Raw genomic sequence first — 21,787 nt, forward strand, 5'->3', positions numbered from 1 at the left:
GGAATTAGACACCTTATATGTGTCTGTGGCTGATATTCTTCCATAGATATACTATTTCATGCTATTCAAAATGGCGTCGACGGCCACTTTAAATTTTGCGTTCTGGCAGCGTTAGCCGTCATTTTCCAGAGGGTAATGGGGGCTATTGTTTTAGTTAAACATGTCAGTTAAGCAAATCCATCATCAAAAAAGTAGGAACAAAGTGGTCACGGATTCCATGGACATGACACCACTATTTAAATGAAAACGAGCAAAAGTAAAACGAGTCTCTCGTCGCGCACTATAACGGTGATGATAAGCTAGTCGATAGTCAAAAGTTTAATATCACCATATATTGTCAGTGACTTGGTCACCGCTTGTTGATTATTAAGGTGAGATAGGTGTCGCCAATGTGCACCAATGAAAAATACAGTGAAATTGATAGCAACTATATTCGTTCGGTTTTCGATCTCCATATGTTGCCATATAGGTTACCATACTACAGAATCATATTAACGATATTGAACTGTATTATGTTCAATAAACGTAGTAACAAATAAATTTCATATGATCTATATAAACAGCGCTGCGATGAAGATGGGAGTCGTAATTAGCTACAATGCCTGTTCCGGTTTAGAAAAGGTCCCCAATAAATCATGTTTGTACTAACATGATTGTGTGTCATTGTACTCTGACAGAGGTTGTGAGACGTGGCTCACTATAACAATCACTGGTTTGCCTGACCGGTTTGTCAGACCGGTGTATATGGAAACCAAATTACATTAGGTGTTTTTTTATGAAAGTACTCATAATTTTGTTACTTATATCTGTTGCCTGAGATATTTCCGATCGGACGTTATACATTGGGACTTTAGATTTACAGTTTTTCCTAAATTTTAGACAATTATACAATATATGTTATCTTTTTGGATAGACTATAGATCTAAATGTATGCTTATTGAATATAGTTCAAGTTTTGCCTTTTTTATATGTTTTCGTTGCAGCAAGGGGGAAAATCTTACACTTGTTTGAATATTGATAAAGTCTTATCTCCAAATGAATGTTTCTCGTCATATGATATCTTTCAAATACCTGCTCGAGATTTATTGAGCTGTTTGTATATCAGGGAAGTGGAAGTGTGGAAGCGAACACCAAAGAAAGAAGATTCTGGCATTCAATAATTTCGAAAAGTGTATAAATGTTCAATTATCTAAAAGTATTAAAATGTCAACACAAATGTGTCTTGGAGTTCTTTGTTGAATGGTGACGTCGCATGACTGAAAGTTGAAGTATACTATAGAGGACCTGGAACTTTTCTATGGATATTACATATGTTTTCGGTCACAGCTACAAAAGCAGATATATGGGCAGGCATTTTTTTTCACCAGTCTGAACTACAATTTTTTTTGTCAAGAAATTTCGGTAACAATTTATTTTTTCGATAAAATTCGGGGCCCCGACCCTCCCAAGAATATCAAATGGTCAACCCCTTACCATGTCTGCCATTCTTATTTTGTTTCCTGCAGTACAAGCCTAAAGGGTAATGGTGTCTGGCTTTGTTATAGTCATAATTATTTATCTAGTTAACAAATCAGTGGTGTTTTTACATTTTGAACATTGTCATCAAAACACGATCTAACTGTTAACTGGGCTATTCGACGCCCTGGTTTTAAAACATTGGTAAAGGGTGTCTCGAATCATACACATTCACGTGACTAAAGCATATGCTAAAACATTTCCGGAACATGTTTTGGGGTTGTTTTTACAACATTTTAGTGGTGAATGGTCATGAGATAACGTTGTCACAACGTACTTCATCCTTGTAACACAAAGTTATTTCACGTCGTTGTGACAACGTCCATGGTAGTACACAGAATAGTGTTGTAGGGGGACGCATTATTATAACATTGCCACAACGTCAAATACAACGTTCCCACGACGTAACATACAACGTTATCACAACGTTGTGACGACGTGAATATGACGTAACACAACGTTAGGCCATGACGTTGTGATAACATAAATGTGAGTCCATAGAATAACGTTATATGGACGTAACATCCCCAACGTTATCACAACGTAAATACAACGTTATCACAACGTTGTCAAAACGTGAAATTGTTAGCTGGGTCCAGAGTTTTTATGTTTCGAAAACGTATACGGAGTTATTGGAGTCTTTTCGGAATGATGATTGGTGTTTGGACAAAGAGCAGATATCCAATGGATTTGTAATTGAACTTCTCATGTAGGCTTAGCTATACCTTATTTAAATAAATATTCACATTTAAAATGCGAAAATGGCAATATTTCCGTTGTATACTATTTTCAGATGTCGTTTGTTGGACATATGCTTTGCCTAAAATAGTTGTTAATGGCGTCACATATATAATAGATACTTTCACTGTGAATCTAAAACTGTGACGTGTATTTGTGTGTATAATGTATTTTAAGATTTAGAAACGTATTATAGACCTAATCTCATCTTGGTCTACACTACAGTGTACAGTCACATAGCCTGTCGTTTCAAATAACACTATGAACACTTTAACCAGGAGAATTAGCCTAGACTGATGCAAATGTCAAAATATATAATTTGGTACAGTGTTATTCTACCACAAGGGAAAATTCCAATATATCCAAAACATGCAATTTTGTATATTTGGTATTTCCAAAAATATACAATTTTGTATATTTGATATTTATCCAAAGGATATCCAATGTTTTTTTATATATGGATAGATTAAATCACTCAGTTTCTGTTTACTTTAGTAACGAATTCTTTTGTTTCATACAGTATGTGGTTGATATTGAAAATATCACTTATGATTATGTACCGGACAGTATGTTTGTGTATGTGACAGTAATATTTAGTACTATTTTCACTATGACAACTGTGTTTGGAGGGTTATTAAATAATTTGTTTTAATTTATGTTGACAGCATTTTTACATAATGATGAAATAGAACATTTGAACAGACTTTTGTAACAGAAAGATAATTAATAATATATATAATGTGTACACCAGCTGTTTTTTTACAAATAAGAAGATCTATACATACAATTAGTTCAGGGTACTGTTGTACAATGACGATAAAATAAATATAATAACATGAATACCAGCTTTTTACAAATATGAATATATTACATTTTTTGAAATTAAGAAATATATAATGTACAATCAAAGAGAAACAATTTCATTTAAACCATCACATATCTGTCCCTTGACAACACAAACATCACATCTTTCTTTTCACATTTTCCGAGTATCTTTATGAATTTACACTTAATACGTTGATGGCATAAACGATGCGGGACCATTGTCAGTATACATTGTCGGATGCCAGGCTTCAACTGCTTTTCCAGTTTTCAGTGGTACTTCAATTAATAGCAAGTGACCTCATCCACAGCAACAATGCGCGTCTACGAAGAAAGAAAAAATTGAAGAGTTTTTGTTACATAATCTATCATGTATCAAGTTATCTAACTCCCATATTACAAATGCAAAACGAATATCAACATTTTGAATAAACTTTGCCTGTTTTATGATCGCATGAGCCCATGTGAACTGTTCTTTACGTGGTGTTTAATGTTACTTCAAAATTATTATTTCTTTTATATACCACCGTCCTTTTCACTATCAGCTTGTTTCATAAGTAACCCTGGGCCCCTTGACCCTCCCAAACATCTTTATCAGTACGAAATAACAAGAGAATAGCCCTTTCAGAGTTATGACACGATGATTGCAAAAATGAAATAAAAAATCCATAATTTAAATTTTACAAGGAAATGTTTTGTTTCATTAAATACCTATCTTATTATGAAATGTGATGTTCTATTCCAACTTCAAGAAAGTTGTTCAATAGTTTCGTACTTTGACGATGGCATTTCACGACAATTACATATTAGTTCTTGAATTGTCAAAGTGAAATTTAATACGTATGTTTCTGTTATTTCATATTATGGTGATTCAAAATCTAAAATATTGCTTGATATTGTTTGACATTGTGATACTTCTACCTAAGTATATAAAAAGGATGTTCGTTTAGTTAATTGACATCTTTTAATTCTAAACAATGATTAGTAAGTTTGTCATCTGGTATAGTGCTCTTCCTCGATTAGCATAATCAGAACTGAGTTTGTAATTAGTTATATACGGACTCAAGTTAACGAAGGCGGCTAACATCAGTGGAGAGTTTGAGCAACTAAAGAGGAGGCGAACAACTCAATGTGACTGTATTAACTTGTGGAATTTGAATGAATAAACGAACGCCCGTCACAAATATGCAGTCAAACATTGAATTCACAGAATCGCAGATTTTTCTATCGTACATTTGAGCGGGAACGTGAACGAACCTGTGCAGGATGCCTTACAGCGATATGTTTTCAGAACATGCAGTGAGCTCAGGTAAGTTTAATTATCGGAATCACCTGTCACGCACACAATTTGCATAAAAACATTATGCTCACATAACTGCATTGTATGGGCAGAATGGACAAACCCAACATGAACAAGTAGAAATTTGCAAAGGCGTAGGTTGGGAACCTGTTACGAGAACGCGCGTTCAGTACAGCTAGAACGCTATGAACATTCGCTCAAACGCGCTAATACCATTTATACCTGAGCGTAGATAGCCTGTTTAACACATGTTGAGTCAACAGCCGTAAGAGAGTTGCGACAATACCAGTTTGCTGTCATTTGAAGGCCAATGATTAGCCATGAAGAAAATCCTAATATGTGCTATTGTCTGTTCCATTGTGACTGGATTAACTGTACATCTCCATTTGAACTGGAATACATTCAACCTTTCACGGTATGTATACTACATTGTGATGTATGTATAGTGTATGATTGGTACAGTATGAGTCATAATTATTGAAAATGGAAAAATCTTTACAATTATAAATATGAAAATCCCCCCCCCCCCCAAAAAAAAAAAAATTAAAAAAAAGAAATTTAAAAAAATAAAACATATTTTAAGTGAGCACAAACCTGCTTTAATTACATCACAGTAACATCAATATTTTATCAGACCACCATTTGCTTCCAAACACAGTTTTATACGATTGGGCATACTTCCTATGAGAGAGGTTAGAGTCTCGTGGGCGAGAGTCCCAATATCGCACCACCTCGCGCTTCATGTCATCAACTTTTGTCAATCCCTTTTTGGTTCACCGACTACTTCACCAGTCCCCACACATTTTCTATAGGATTAAAGTCCGGGCTGTAGCTAGGCAAGTCCAAAACGGTCATATTGTTGTCCACAAACCACTGCCGCGCATGTCTTGCGGTGTGTTTGGGATCACTGCAAAATCCAAGTATTTCCATAAAAAACATCTGCATTTGGGATCAGGTGAGCTTCCAAAATGTCTGTATACCTTTCACTGGTTAAATTACCCTCACAGACACACATGGGCGTCGTTCCAAGTGAAGATATCCCTCCCCAAACATGAAACTTCAGACTGTACTTTGGTCTCTGGTACAATGGAACGGAATGACATTTGGTCCACATTTTAACATTGTTAGGATACACCCATACAGAGCACTCATCTGTGAAAATAACACTGTTCCAGTCAAAGTTTTCATACGCCAAACACCACTCTACACGTCTATCCTTGTGTTCTTGTTTCAAGAGCGGAGAGGCAATTCCTTTCTTTTTTTCCCATCCAAGTTCAATCATATTTCTTCTTACTATAGATTTGGATACATTTACTGTCCCTCTATCTACCATTTCATGTTGAATTTTTGAGATACTCGCCCTTCTGTTTTTAGAAGCCAAAATACCCAGTCTCACACGATCACCAAACACCAGTTTTTGAGGTCTCCCCGCTCCTTTTCTGTGCTCAGTTCCTGAACCATTCTCAATATTCTTCTTAACTCTATACACTGTAGAAAGAGGAGTATCTGTGCTCTTTGCTAATGTAGCAGCATCAGTGATGCCTTCATCATGGAGCTGTAGAATCAACCTTCTTTTCTCCTCTGCACTCATTTCTGACATACATCAGGAAAAGTCGTCTGCTCCATAATCAAGGGAGATAACTCTAATTTGCAACTTCTAAAATTGAAGAAGAGTGGCTTCCCTTTGACCATACCTCAATTGTCACAACGTACTTCATCCTTTAACACAAAGTTATTTCACGTCGTTGTGACAACGTCCATGGTAGTACACAAAATAGTGTTGTAGGGGGACGCATTATTATAACATTGCCACAACGTCAAATACAACGTTCCCACAACGTAACATACAACGTTATCACAACGTTGTGACGACGTGAATATGACGTAACACAACGTTAGGCCATGACGTTGTGATAACATAAATGTGAGTCCATAGAATAACGTTATATGGACGTAACATCCCCAACGTTACCACAACGTAAATACAACGTTACCACAACGTAAATACAACGTTAACACAACGTAAATACAACGTTATCACAACGTAAATACAACGTTATCACAACGTAAATACAACGTTATCACAACGTAAATACGTTACCACAACGTAAATACAACGTTATCACAACGTAAATACAACGTTATCACAACGTAAATACAACGTTACCACAACGTAAATACAACGTTATCACAACGTAAATACAACGTTACCACAACGTAAATACAACGTTATCACAACGTATATACAACGTTACCACAACGTAAAAACAACGTTATCACAACGTAAATACAACGTTATCACAACGTAAATACAACGTTATCACAACGTTGTCAAAACGTGAAATTGTTAGCTGGGTCCAGAGTTTTTATGTTTCGAAAACGTATACGGAGTTATTGGAGTCTTTTCGGAATGATGATTGGTGTTTGGACAAAGAGCAGATACCCAATGGATTTGTAATTGAACTTCTCATGTAGGCTTAGCTATACGTTATTTAAATAAATATTCACATTTAAAATGCGAAAATGGCAATATTTCCGTTGTATACTATTTTCAGATGTCGTTTGTTGGACATATGCTTTGCCTAAAATAGTTGTTAAATGCCGTCACATAATAGATACTTTCACTGAGAATCTAAAACTGTGACGTGTATTTGTGTGTATAATGTATTTTAAGATTTAGAAACGTATTATTGACCTAATCTCATCTTGGTCTACACTACAGTGTACAGTCACATAGCCTGTCGTTTCAAATAACACTATGAACACTTTAACCAGGAGAATAAGCCTAGACTGATGCAAATGTCAAAATATATAATTTGGTACAGTGTTATTCTACCACAAGGGAAAATTCCAATATATCCAAAATATGCAATTTTGTATATTTGGTATTTCCAAAAATATACAATTTTGTATATTTGATATTTATCCAAAGGATATCCAATGTTTTTTTTATATATGGATAGATTAAATCACTCAGTTTCTTTTTACTTTAGTAACGAATTCTTTTGTTTCATACAGTATGTGGTTGATATTGAAAATATCACTTATGATTATGTACCGGACAGTATGTTTGTGTATGTGACAGTAATATTTAGTACTATTTTCACTATGACAACTGTGTTTGGAGGGTTATTAAATAATTTGTTTTAATTTATGTTGACAGCATTTTTACATAATGATGAAATAGAACATTTGAACAGACTTTTGTAACAGAAAGATAATTAATCATATATATAATGTGTACACCAGCTGTTTTTTACAAATAAGAAGATCTATACATACAATTAGTTCAGGGTACTGTTGTACAATGACGATAAAATAAATATAATAACATGAATACCAGCTTTTTACAAATATGAATATATTACATTTTTTGAAATTAAGAAATATATAATGTACAATCAAAGAGAAACAATTTCATTTAAACCATCACATATCTGTCCCTTGACAACACAAACATCACATCTTTCTTTTCACATTTTCCGAGTATCTTTATGAATTTACACTTAATACGTTGATGGCATAAACGATGCGGGACCATTGTCAGTATACATTGTCGGATGCCAGGCTTCAACTGCTTTTCCAGTTTTCAGTGGTACTTCAATTAATAGCAAGTGACCTCATCCACAGCAACAATGCGCGACTACGAAGAAAGAAACAATTTAAAACCCTTTTCTTATTTTCTACCTTTCTAAACAAAATTATTTGTCTTTTCTGTTACATAATCCATCATGTATCAAGTTATCTAACTCCCATATTACAAATGCAAAACGAATATCAACATTTTGAATAAACTTTGCCTGTTTTATATCATGAGCCCATGTGAACTGTTCTTTATGTGGTGTTTAATGTTATTTCAAAATTATTATTTCTTTTATATACCACCGTCCTTTTCACTATCAGCTTGTTTCATAAGTAACCCTGGGCCCCTTGACCCTCCCAAACATCTTTATCAGTACGAAATAACAAGAGAATAGCCCTTTCAGAGTTATGACACGATGATTGCAAAAATGAAATAAAAATCCATAATTTAAATTTTACAAGGAAATGTTTTGTTTCATTAAATACCTATCTTATTATGAAATGTGATGTTCTATTCCAACTTCAAGAAAGTTGTTCAATAGTTTCGTACTTTGACGATGGCATTTCACGACAATTACATATTAGTTCTTGAATTGTCAAAGTGAAATTTAATACGTATGTTTCTGTTATTTCATATTATGGTGATTCAAAATCTAAAATATTGCTTGATATTGTTTGACATTGTGATACTTCTACCTAAGTATATAAAAAGGATGTTCGTTTAGTTAATTGACATCTTTTAATTCTAAACAATGATTAGTAAGTTTGTCATCTGGTATAGTGCTCTTCCTCGATTAGCATAATCAGAACTGAGTTTGTAATTAGTTATATACGGACTCAAGTTAACGAAGGCGGCTAACATCAGTGGAGAGTTTGAGCAACTAAAGAGGAGGCGAACAACTCAATGTGACTGTATTAACTTGTGGAATTTGAATGAATAAACGAACGCCCGTCACAAATATGCAGTCAAACATTGAATTCACAGAATCGCAGATTTTTCTATCGTACATTTGAGCGGGAACGTGAACGAACCTGTGCAGGATGCCTTACAGCGATATGTTTTCAGAACATGCAGTGAGCTCAGGTAAGTTTAATTATCGGAATCACCTGTCACGCACACAATTTGCATAAAAACATTATGCTCACATAACTGCATTGTATGGGCAGAATGGACAAACCCAACATGAACAAGTAGAAATTTGCAAAGGCGTAGGTTGGGAACCTGTTACGAGAACACGCGTTTAGTACAGCTAGAACGCTATGAACATTCGCTCAAACGCGCTAATACCATTTATACCAGAGCGTAGATAGCCTGTTTAACACATGTTGAGTCAACAGCCGTAAGAGAGTTGCGACAATACCAGTTTGCTGTCATTTGAAGGCCAATGATTAGCCATGAAGAAAATCCTAATATGTGCTATTGTCTGTTCCATTGTGACTGGATTAACTGTACATCTCCATTTGAACTGGAATACATTCAACCTTTCACGGTATGTATACTACATTGTGATGTATGTATAGTGTATGATTGGTACAGTATGAGTCATAATTATTGAAAATGGAAAAATCTTTACAATTATAAATATGAAAATCCCCCCCCCAAAAAAAAAAAAAATTAAAAAAAAGAAATTTAAAAAAATAAAACATATTTTAAGTGAGCACAAACCTGCTTTAATTACATCACAGTAACATCAATATTTTATCAGACCACCATTTGCTTCCAAACACAGTTTTATACGATTGGGCATACTTCCTATGAGAGAGGTTAGAGTCTCGTGGGCGAGAGTCCCAATATCGCACCACCTCGCGCTTCATGTCATCAACTTTTGTCAATCCCTTTTTGGTTCACCGACTACTTCACCAGTCCCCACACATTTTCTATAGGATTAAAGTCCGGGCTGTAGCTAGGCAAGTCCAAAACGGTCATATTGTTGTCCACAAACCACTGCCGCGCATGTCTTGCGGTGTGTTTGGGATCACTGCAAAATCCAAGTATTTCCATAAAAAACATCTGCATTTGGGATCAGGTGAGCTTCCAAAATGTCTGTATACCTTTCACTGGTTAAATTACCCTCACAGACACACATGGGCGTCGTTCCAAGTGAAGATATCCCTCCCCAAACATGAAACTTCGGACTGTACTTTGGTCTCTGGTACAATGGAACCGAATGACATTTTGTCCACATTTTAACATTGTTAGGATACACCCATACAGAGCACTCATCTGTGAAAATAACACTGTTCCAGTCAAAGTTTTCATGCGCCAAACACCACTCTACACATCTATCCTTGTGTTCTTGTTTCAAGAGCGGAGAGGCAATTCCTTTCTTTTTTTCACATCCAAGTTCAATCAAATTTCTTCTTACTGTAGATTTGGATACATTTACTGTCCCTCTATTTACCATTTCATGTTGAATTTTTGAGATACTCGCCCTTTTTTTTTTAGAAGCCAAAATACCCAGTCTCACACGATCACCAAACACCAGTTTTCGAGGTCTCCCCGCTCCTTTTCTGTGCTCAATTCCTGAACCATTCTCAATATTCTTCTTAACTCTATATACTGTAGAAAGAGGAGTGTCTGTGCTCTTTGCTAATGTAGCAGCATCAGTGATGCCTTCATCATGGAGCTGTAGAATCAACCTTTTTTTCTCTTCTGCACTCATTTCTGACATATATCAGGAAAAGTCGTCTGCTCCATAATCAAGGGAGATAACTCTAATTTGCAACTTCTAAAATTGAAGAAGAGTGGCTTCCCTTTGACCATACCTCAATTTTAAACACTTGTCAATATTGATATTTTATGTATGCTTCCTTGAATATGATATTAAAATTCACAATCATTTTGAACCAGACTATATGTATCTGATTGTAATTCCGAGCAAAATATCTACCCGGCCAGTTGGTTATAATTTACCAGGACTGACGGTCCAAGTGCGCTTAATTCCCCTGACTGTTCGTCTTTCTGTCCGTCCGTACTTTATCGTTTGATTCAATGGACTAACCTAAACATATAAGTGAGTGAGTGAGTGAGTGAGTATGGTTTTACGCCGCTTTTAGCAATATTCCAGCAATATCAGGGCGGGGGACACCAGAAATAGGCTTCACACATTGTACCCATGTCGGGAATCGAACCCGGGTCTTCGGCGTGACGAGCCGACGCTTTAACCACTAGGCTATCCGACCGCCCCTCTAAACATATAAAACAAGCGAGCAGCATTGTACAAAAACATTCAGTTGCTTTAGTTATTTAAATATGAAAAATTGTGAAAATCCGTTTATAATCTTCTTCTCAGAAACCACAAGGCCTAGGATTATGAAACACTGATACGCTGCAAAGAAATACCTTTGAATTAGTATCAAAGTTAGTTGTAAGTCCTGGTGGTACATGTATAAGTGCTATGCAAGTGCCTGTGAATCTGATTTGCATATCTTGTATAAATGTATATTATACATGATATCCATATTTGACTTATACCCTGATGATATGCACTTTACTAAACATGTTCAAAGGTGTTTAAATTCTAGACATCTTTTAATTTGGAACCGAGCGCCTAGGTAAACTTCTCCTGTTAGATTACAGGGCTATAAAACTGAACTTTAACATGTTTCGTGTTATGATGACATCATGTTTGGCTCAAAACATAACGATGAAATGTTTGTTTGGCAGACTTAGTCGTCAGCATTTACAGAACACATGTTTGATTAATTGTTTGGGTGAGCTACAGTGCCGTGCATTTATTTTACGATTATTTTAACTGTATACACCATAGACCTGGCGGATCATTTTGGACAAAAAAACTTGTTATTGAATATTATTTTCTTTACCAATACTGATCATGCCATAAACCGAGGATGTTGTCGTTTCTTAAAAAAAGTAATGCATAAACAGCAAAATAGTACTAAATGTTTTTTTCAGTTAACCTATTGTGTCTCCTCTGGTCTTCTGTTTGACACCCTAATTCAAATAATTGTCTCGTGATGCTATGCACCATCTGTTCGCTTGTTGACAGAATCAACACGGTGACAGCCCACCCATGTGGTGCTACTTACACATGTAGAACTATGCCAAGTTTCTAATGGCACGAATGCCCATTTATGCCTAGAAGCAAGTTATACAATGACATAAAATAATTCACATAGGTTTATTTCCAACGGCATTATAATCTCACCCCGATCTTTGTGTATCTAGTATGATCGAGGGAATGACTTCACCCCCCACCCACCCCACCCACCCCCCACACAGTCAACTATCCCATCATGTCGAGCAATATGCCAACAGCTTCAGGCTTTGGTGTCTACATTTCATAACTTTTGAGGTACAATCGAGCATTTTCTTTCTTCCAGGCTTTTTCTTCCAAAATAGCGTCAAACGACTATTGCACAAAATTATTTTGATCAAGGTTACACCATTCAAGGCCTCAGTAAAGCTTTCAATTTTTTTTATGGTAAACACGTGAAGGACATCTCAGTTAGCTATTGCGTCATGCAATTCCAAAAGAGGCAAATAATTGTATTTCAGCTCATGCTAATGCCCAAATGTTGGCTGGCAATTAGACAGATTATGTTCGTTTAAAATGACCGATATTGCAACGTTCTTGATTCTTAGTCGACAGATGAAAACAGACAAAAAGTAGAACTGATGAAAACACACAAGTAGAACAGGAGAAAACACACACACAAACAGAACAGATGAAAACACACACAAGTAGAACAGATGAACACACACACACACACACACAAACACACAAATAGAACAGATAAAAACACACACAAGCAGAACAGATGAACACACACACACACACAAATAGAACAGATAAAAACACACACAAGCAGAACAGATGAACACACACACACACAAATAGAACAGATGAAAACACAGACAAGTAGAACAGATGAACACACACACACACACACACAAACACACAAATAGAACAGATAAAAACACACACAAGCAGAACAGATGAACACACACACACACACAAATAGAACAGATAAAAACACACACAAGCAGAACAGATGAACACACACACACACAAATAGAACAGATGAAAACACAGACAAGTAGAACAGATGAACACACACACACACACACACAAACACACAAATAGAACAGATAAAAACACACACAAGCAGAACAGATGAACACACACACACACACACACACACACACACACACAAATAGAACAGATAAAAACACACACAAGCAGAACAGATGAACACACACACACACACACACACACACACACACACAAATAGAACAGATAAAAACACACACAAGTAGAACAGATGAACACACACACACACACACACAAATAGAACAGATAAAAACACACACAAGCAGAACAGATGAACACACACACACACACACACACACACACACACACAAATAGAACAGATAAAAACACACACAAGTAGAACAGATGAACACACACACACACACACACACACACACACAAATAGAACAGATAAAAACACACACAAGCAGAACAGATGAACACACACACACACAAATAGAACAGATAAAAACACACACAAGCAGAACAGATGAACACACACACACACACACACACAAATAGAACAGATAAAAACACACACAAGCAGAACAGATGAACACACACACACACACACACACAAATAGAACAGATAAAAACACAGACAAGTAGAACAGATGAACACACACACACACACACACACAAATAGAACAGATAAAAACACACACAAGCAGAACACATGAAAACACACACAAATAGAACAGATGAACACACACACAAATAGAACAGACGAACACAAACACAAATAGAAAAAATTAAAAAACCCTCTCAAAGTATAGATCTGCTGTATCCAAGAATCACTATTTTGACTTATATGTATATTGGTATTGGGATTATCTGGATCTGCTAGATGATTGATGTATTGATAGTATGCAATTGATAATATTTCAGGGGCTACTTTCAAACAAGAGGAACGACATATCTCACAGAGGAGGTAATCCGTTATGGACATGTCTCTGTGATTTCATTATGTGCAAATGCGAAAAAATCCCGTGTGTCACTCAACCACGCCCATAAAGTCTACAGTTTAGGAGAGCAGATTCAAGTGCAAGTAGATCTGTATGATTTGTATGGTAACCGCAAGTTAACGGGAGGTGACGTTTTGAGAGTTTGGATGGAGAACCCAGAGACAGCAGCTTCCGTTTCCTGTCGGGTGTCGGACCACAATAACGGAAGTTACACTGCTCTGCTTAGAGCCGTATGGTCAGGAAGCGCTACGATTAAGGCATTCATTGCTTCGAGGAAGGAGGAGGTAGTTCTCAACTATATGATATACCAACAGCATGGCAGTCTCTGGACAGTGTTGGCTGAATTCCGGGCAAACAATCTAACAGATGCAACAGCGTGTTCAGTTAGACAAGGGAATTCCTTCAAGACAAACGAGTGGTGTAATTTCACGAATGAGAACAATGGCTACAGTTGGTACTGTAAGAAGTCCAAAATCAAGCAGTTAGCATGTGATACGTGGTCGCATTCGTTTAGTGCAAAGAACATGAGCTTTCATCTTAATAACACCGAGAGAAGCATTTTGGATTTGTATGTATATTATATTTTTAATTATTTCTCTTAAATAAATAAATACCTTGGTGTGCTTGTTAGGTTTAAAGCTGCTTTAAACAGTATGCTGTTTATTTCACTTAATATGAGAGGAAAACCCAGATGTGATATGAAAGTTGACATCTATGACATGTGCCATTTTGAATTATTACCCTAGTTATAACATCTAGGTTTTGTGACTGACAGAGTAACTTTAACAAATAAATATGTTTTATTCCTAACACAGGCCGTTGGCAGCTTTAAAACAAGATGTTTTACAGAGTTCAGTGAGGGTGTCAGTTAGAGGAGGTAAGCATGTGCTGTGTTTGTATATCATTCAATGGACAAATCATTCATTAATAGTGTTGACAGGAGGCATACAGTTGTGTCACTTACTGGGCAACTCATCCATTCATAGTGTTGACAGGAGGCATACAGTTGTGTCACTTACTGGGCAACTCATCCATTCATAGTGTTGTCAGGAGTCATACAAGTGTGTCACTCACTGGGCAACTCATCCATTCATAGTGTTGACAGGAGGCATACAAGTGTATCACTCACTGGGCAACTCATCCATTCATAGTGTTGACAGGAGGCATACAAGTGTGTCACTCACTGGGCAACTCATCCATTCATAGTGGTGACAGGAGGCATACAAGTGTATCACTCACTGGGCAACTCATCCATTCATAGTGTTGACAGGAGGCATACACGTGTGTCACTCACTGGGCAACTCATCCATTCATAGTGGTGACATGAGGCATACAAGTGTGTCACTCACTGGGCAACTCATCCATTCATGGTGTTGACAGGAGGCATATAAGTGTGTCACTCACTGGGCAACTCATCCATTCATAGTGTTGACAGGAGGCATACAAGTGTGTCACTCACTGGGCAACTCATCCATTCATAGTGTTGACAGGAGGCATACAAGTGTGTCACTCACTGGGCAACTCATCCATTCATAATGTGGACATGAGGCATACAAGTGTGTCACTCACTGGGCAACTCATCCATTCATAGTGTTGACAGGAGGTATACAAGTGTGTCACTCACTGGGCAACTCATCCATTCATAATGTGGACATGAGGCATACAAGTGTGTCACTCACTGGGCAACTCATCCATTCATAATGTGGACATGAGGCATACAAGTGTGTCACTCACTGGGCAACTCATCCATTCATAGTGTTGACAGGAGGTATACAAGTGTATCACTCACTGGGCAACTCATCCATTCATAGTGTTGACAGGAGGTATACAAGTGTGTCACTCACTGGGCCACTCATCCATTCATAGTGGTGACAGGAGGCATACAAGTGTATCACTCACTGGGCAACTCATCCATTCATAGTGTTGACAGGAGGTATACAAGTGTGTCACTCACTGGGCAACTCATCCATTCATAATGTGGACATGAGGCATACAAGTGTGTCACTCACTGGGCAACTCATCCATTCATAATGTGGACATGAGGCATACAAGTGTGTCACTCACTGGGCAACTCATCCATTCATAGTGTTGACAGGAGGTATACAAGTGTATCACTCACTGGGCAACTCATCCATTCATAGTGTTGACAGGAGGTATACAAGTGTGTCACTCACTGGGCCACTCATCCATTCATAGTGGTGACAGGAGGCATACAAGTGTATCACTCACTGGGCAACTCATCCATTCATAGTGTTGACAGGAGGCATACACGTGTGTCACTCACTGGGCAACTCATCCATTCATAGTGTTGACAGGAGGGATACAAGTGTGTCACTCACTGGGCCACTCATCCATTCATAGTGGTGACAGGAGGTATACAAGTGTATCACTCACTGGGCAACTCATCCATTCATAGTGTTGACAGGAGGCATACAAGTGTGTCACTCACTGGGCAGCTCATCCATTCATGGTGTTGACAGGAGGCATACAAGTGTGTCACTCACTGGGCAACTCATCCATTCATAGTGTTGACAGGAGGGATACAAGTGTGTCACTCACTGGGCAACTCATTTATTCATAGTGTTGACAGGAGGGATACAAGTGTGTCACTCACTGGGCAACTCATCCATTCATAGTGGTGACAGGAGGCATACAATGTGCAATGTAAATGTAGAAACCGTTACTTAAGCGTTTTGAGCACAAGGCTACAACGTTGCCCCTGCCGCCTGGCTAAAATGGCCCTTGTAATCAGGTTGGAGTGTAAAGGATCGAGAGAATGTTATTTTACGTCACAACAATATTTAACGGCATCAGGTGATTACATGGGATGAGTATCGTTCCACCACTTCGGAACACAATGACACACAATCAGCAAGGTCACAAGTTGTAACAAGCCTTAGAAGCATTGCTCAATGATGATCTATTCTCTCCCAGAACCGCGCTGCAAAGACAATACATAGCAACATGTTATCCATATATGACTCCGAGGCCATAAAAACATAAGATATGATTAGGTTCCGGACATGTACAATTCTCTTCAAAGAAATAAACACGAACCTGAAGCAAACATTTCCGCATAAATTCTACAAAATATCTGGCTTAAAAATTAATGTAGACAAGACAAAAGCAATAAGGATAGGCTCAAAAGCGGGTAGCAATGATCGTTTATGCCAAGACTTACACATAGAATGGCACAATAAGGAATTTGAAATATGAGGAATTATGCTGAATCCAAACTTAAGTGAACTCTTGGTAATCAATATAAAACAAAAGCTAAAAGAAAGAAATAGATTGCTTGCAAATTGGAGAAAAAGAAATCTAACGCTAACAGGAAAAATTACGGTCATAAAAACTTTTGCATTGTCAAAACTAGTTCATGAAAATACAGTTGCTTAAGTGATATGGTGAAGCCTGTAAAAGGCGCTAGACTCTTTTATGATAAATGAATATCAAATGAAAATAATCTTAAAGTTTATGATCAATGGCAATCAATTTTTCACTGTGATTTTAATTGGAAAACGATGTTTACTGTTTATAGATATAAACTGAAGGATGTAAAACTTTTAGATTTTCAGTACAGATTTCTACATGGAATTATTTACACAAAGAAGGAACTATTAACAATGAATCTTGTGGACAACAGCGTTTGTAGCTTTTGAAGTGATGTCAATGAGGACGTCAGCCGTGTCTCGAACTTTGGCTTAACAATTATCTTTCGCACAAAATTAAATTGACAAAATATCTTATTTGGTTTGGTTCTAACAACTCTAATACTTTAAACAATCATATAGTTTTATTGGGGAAAAGGCATATCCATGTAAGTGGAATTAAAGGAACCAAATTAGATATACTTTTTAAACTATTTAAAAACATATATTCAATCAAGAAAAAAACAAAAAATGGTCGACTTTATTCTCAGCATTTGACTCACAGCTCTCTGTTGATACAGGAGGACATGTTTGATTCTGATTGTGTGTTGCAACCGTTTTGGTTTGAAATGGGACAATGTTTGTTTCCTAACCTTTAATTTCTTAAAGAGTGTATTGTGCCATTCTGTGCAATCCGAAATATCTTTGACGGAATACTGTGTTAATCTACAACTCTGGGAAAAATGAAAAAGTTTTTTAATAAATAAATAATAATAATAATTTCCGCATCATTTGGGGTAGATATATCCTTTTCATTATCAACACTAGAAGCATGCATATAGAGAATCTCACCCGAGTGTCTTTTGATATCAAATATATCAACACGAGTTGATAAAAGTGGAAAAAGTCCAAGGCTTGCCAGTAACTAGCAGTGTCTTCAGGGTAAAAAGTACTGAAAACAGCTTCAGTAGCAGAGCCATTAATGATGTCATTTGATTGTGAAGTCATGGTTACCAGTGACGTCACAATGGTCAGCAAAGCATTGTGATGTAATTTCATTGCAGCGATATCAGATATCGCTTGATCTCATCCAAGCGATATCTCCTGTGGGAGCCAGTTTTGGATTATGAATGTACGTATCCAACATTGGTTTCTTCATCCTTAACCCATTTTTTTCACAGGTCCAAAGGGTGTAAAACTATCGGCTCCTTCAACTTCCTGCAATGCTCTTCCAGCGGAAATGACATGGCGACGAACGTCCCCGAATGGTTTCTTTCACCAGAACAAGTGGCATTCGCTTCTGTGTACTGACACGCTGCCTCGCACCATTGATGCCTACAGACAGTGCTTGAAAGGAAGAACGCTCTGGCTTCATGGGGATTCAACAAGTAGACAGTTTAAAGAAGTTCTTCATTCAATATTACGCTTTCCTTCCCATTCAGATCGTCATGTACCTGTTACTGACACAGATTTGATACATAATTTTTCAATTTCATATCATGCTCACGAACTACCGTTCTATCATGGACCTCGACACTTTAAAAAGTCAGTAAACCAGGCACAGTACATCATGGTGGACCGCCTCCCGAACACCACCAAGGACATCGTAGTGTTATATATGTATGCTCATTTCGTGTTTGTCCATCCGGATGTGTTTAGGCGACATGTTCAAAGACTTGTTCCATCTGTCAGGAACCTCTTGGCACGCGCTCCTAATGTTACTATTGCAGTTCGTGGGCCACATGCATTTTTCACACCGATGCGTGGTGTGTTATCTTACTGGGGTCATCTGTACTCTGATATTTGGCATGAAGAATTTGCTTCATTGCAAGACAAAATTGTCTATTTAGATTTTTGGGACTTGACTATGGCAAAGCCATCTCAGAATATCCACCCAAAAACTGCCATAGTGAACGAAATGGTTCACAACATGATGTCATTGTTGTGCTTTAGAAAGTGAAGGAATGGTTGTGTCATGTGGATATATACTCAATTGACTGTATTGTAACACGAGGGTTGTATTTCTTCAGATAAACTGGTGTTCTGCCTTTGTATCGCGTTCTTTCAATTTACATCTTGAAAATATTTTGAAATTTCACATAAAGGTCTTCAGCAACCTCATAAAACTATTCTTGATCATGTTAATATCAGGATAATTGCTGCAGTTATTTGTAAATATAGTGATTATTAAGTTATTTTGTGTAGATTCCCCTTATTTGACACCAAAGTATCAGTTTGGTTTAAGGAAATAGTTTAGAAAAGATCCACGAAATACATTTGAAACATTTCATTAAACGAATGGTTTATGTTATATCAAAAAAAGATGACATTTTATATCTTATCGTTATTTAATCTGTATTCGAACTTAGAAGGGGTAACTATTGATTCTCAAATAAATGATTATTATCAGAGAAACACCTTAAACAAAACCAGCTTATACATTGATTAACGGCCTGAGCAATGATCCACGCCGTCCAGGAACCCGTTACACAGAGCGATTTCAGTGCTAAGTTGGCCGTAACTCCAATACTTTATCATAGGCTTACGATCAACGTAGCACTAGGATTGCGTTATGGAACAGGGCCCAGGATTCACACATTTCAATCGTGGGGATAATGGGAACTGGTGTATGTAATTCGCTGTTTTCGTTTTCGTTCCATGTTAAAATAAAAGGTCGTCATCATCTTCATGTTGTAGTTTATCACAAGGAGCTACGCTCGAATTAAATCTTTACTTTCTCACTCAACTTCAGTTGATTGACACCGTTTCTACTTGGACCCCCTGAATACCACCAGACTCCTCTTTGTCTCCCCGTGCCCCCTGACACCCTGTGCTTCCCTATATTCCCTGACTGGCATTTCTCTGTGTCTCCCCGTACCCGTGACTGGCACCAGACACCCTGTGTATCCCGTACCCCCTGACTACTACCTGACTTCTCTGTGTCTCCCCGTACCCCCTGACTACCACCTGATTTATATGTGTCTCCCCGTACCCCTGACTACCACCAGACTCCCCTGTGTCTCCCCGTACCCCTGACTACCTCCAGACTCCCCTGTGTCTCCCCGTATCCCCTGACTACCACCTGATTTCTCTGTGTCTCCCCGTACCCCCTGATTTCTCTGTGTCTTCCCGTACCCCTGGCTGGCGCAAGACACCCTGTGTCTCCCCGTACCTCCTGACTACCACCTGATTTCTCTGTGTCTGCCCGTACCCCTGACTACCACCAGACACCCCTGTGTCTCCCCTTAGCCTCTGACTGGCACCAGACACCCTGTGTCTCCCCGTACCCCCTGACTACCACCTGATTTCTGTGTCTCCCCGTACCCCCTGACTACCACCTGATTTCTGTGTCTCCCCGTACCCCTGACTGGCACCAGACACCCTGTGTCTCCCCGTACCTCACTCACTACCACCAGACACCCTGTGTCTCCCCGTACCTCACTCACTACCACCAGACACCCTGTGTCTCCCCGTACCTCCTGCCTGGCACCAGACACCCTGTGTCTCCCCGTACCTCACTCACTACCACCAGACACCCTGTGTCTCCCCGTACCCCCTGACCAACACCAGACACCACTGTGTCTCCCCGACACCATGACTAGCACCAGAATCCCCTGTGTCTCCCCGTACCCCATGACTACCACGAGAATCCTCTGTGTCTCCCAGCACCCCCTGACTACCACCAGACTCAACTGTGTCTCCACGTATCCCATGACTACCACCAGATTCCTCTGCGTCTCAACGCCTAATTAGCAACAGATTCTCCTGTGTCTCCCACCACCCGCTGACTACCTCCAGACACCCTTGCGTCTCCCCGTACCCCCTGACCAGCTTCAGACTAGCACCAGTCTCCCCGTACCCCCTGACTACTACCAGACACCCCTGTGTCTCCCGTACCTCATGACTAGCACCAAATACCATGTGTCTCCAAGTACCCCCCTCACTAGTATGAGAATCCTCTGTTTCTCCATATACCTCCTGACTAGCACCAGACACCTCTGTGTCTCCCCGTACCCCATGACTAGCACCAAATACCCTGTGTCTCCCCGTACCTCACTCACTACCACCAGACACCCTGTGTCTCCCCGTACCTCCTGCCTGGCACCAGACACCCTGTGTCTCCCCGTACCTCACTCACTACCACCAGACACCCTGTGTCTCCCCGTACCCCCTGACCAACACCAGACACCACTGTGTCTCCCCGACACCATGACTAGCACCAGAATCCCCTGTGTCTCCCCGTACCCCATGACTACCACGAGAATCCTCTGTGTCTCCCAGCACCCCCTGACTACCACCAGACTCAACTGTGTCTCCACGTATCCCATGACTACCACCAGATTCCTCTGCGTCTCAACGCCTAATTAGCAACAGATTCTCCTGTGTCTCCCACCACCCGCTGACTACCTCCAGACACCCTTGCGTCTCCCCGTACCCCCTGAC

At 38.6% G+C, this 21,787-nt stretch overlaps 1 protein-coding gene across 1 annotated transcript; it reads left to right on the top strand.

Moving 5' to 3' along the window:
• The first annotated feature begins 9,352 nt into the window (after positions 1-9,352).
• LOC139444009 (NXPE family member 3-like) lies at positions 9,353-19,449 on the top strand. Its single transcript, XM_071224908.1, has 4 exons — positions 9,353-9,447; positions 13,900-14,544; positions 14,792-14,853; positions 18,526-19,449. The coding sequence occupies exons 1-4, from the start codon at positions 9,353-9,355 to the stop codon at positions 19,302-19,304; spliced, it is 1,581 nt and encodes a 526-aa protein (XP_071081009.1). The 3' UTR covers positions 19,305-19,449.
• The last annotated feature ends 2,338 nt before the right edge of the window (positions 19,450-21,787 follow it).

This window comes from Haliotis cracherodii, unplaced genomic scaffold, assembly GCF_022045235.1.
Source record: "Haliotis cracherodii isolate W230 unplaced genomic scaffold, xgHalCrac1.p SCAF_5, whole genome shotgun sequence".
Lineage (NCBI taxonomy): Eukaryota > Metazoa > Mollusca > Gastropoda > Lepetellida > Haliotidae > Haliotis > Haliotis cracherodii.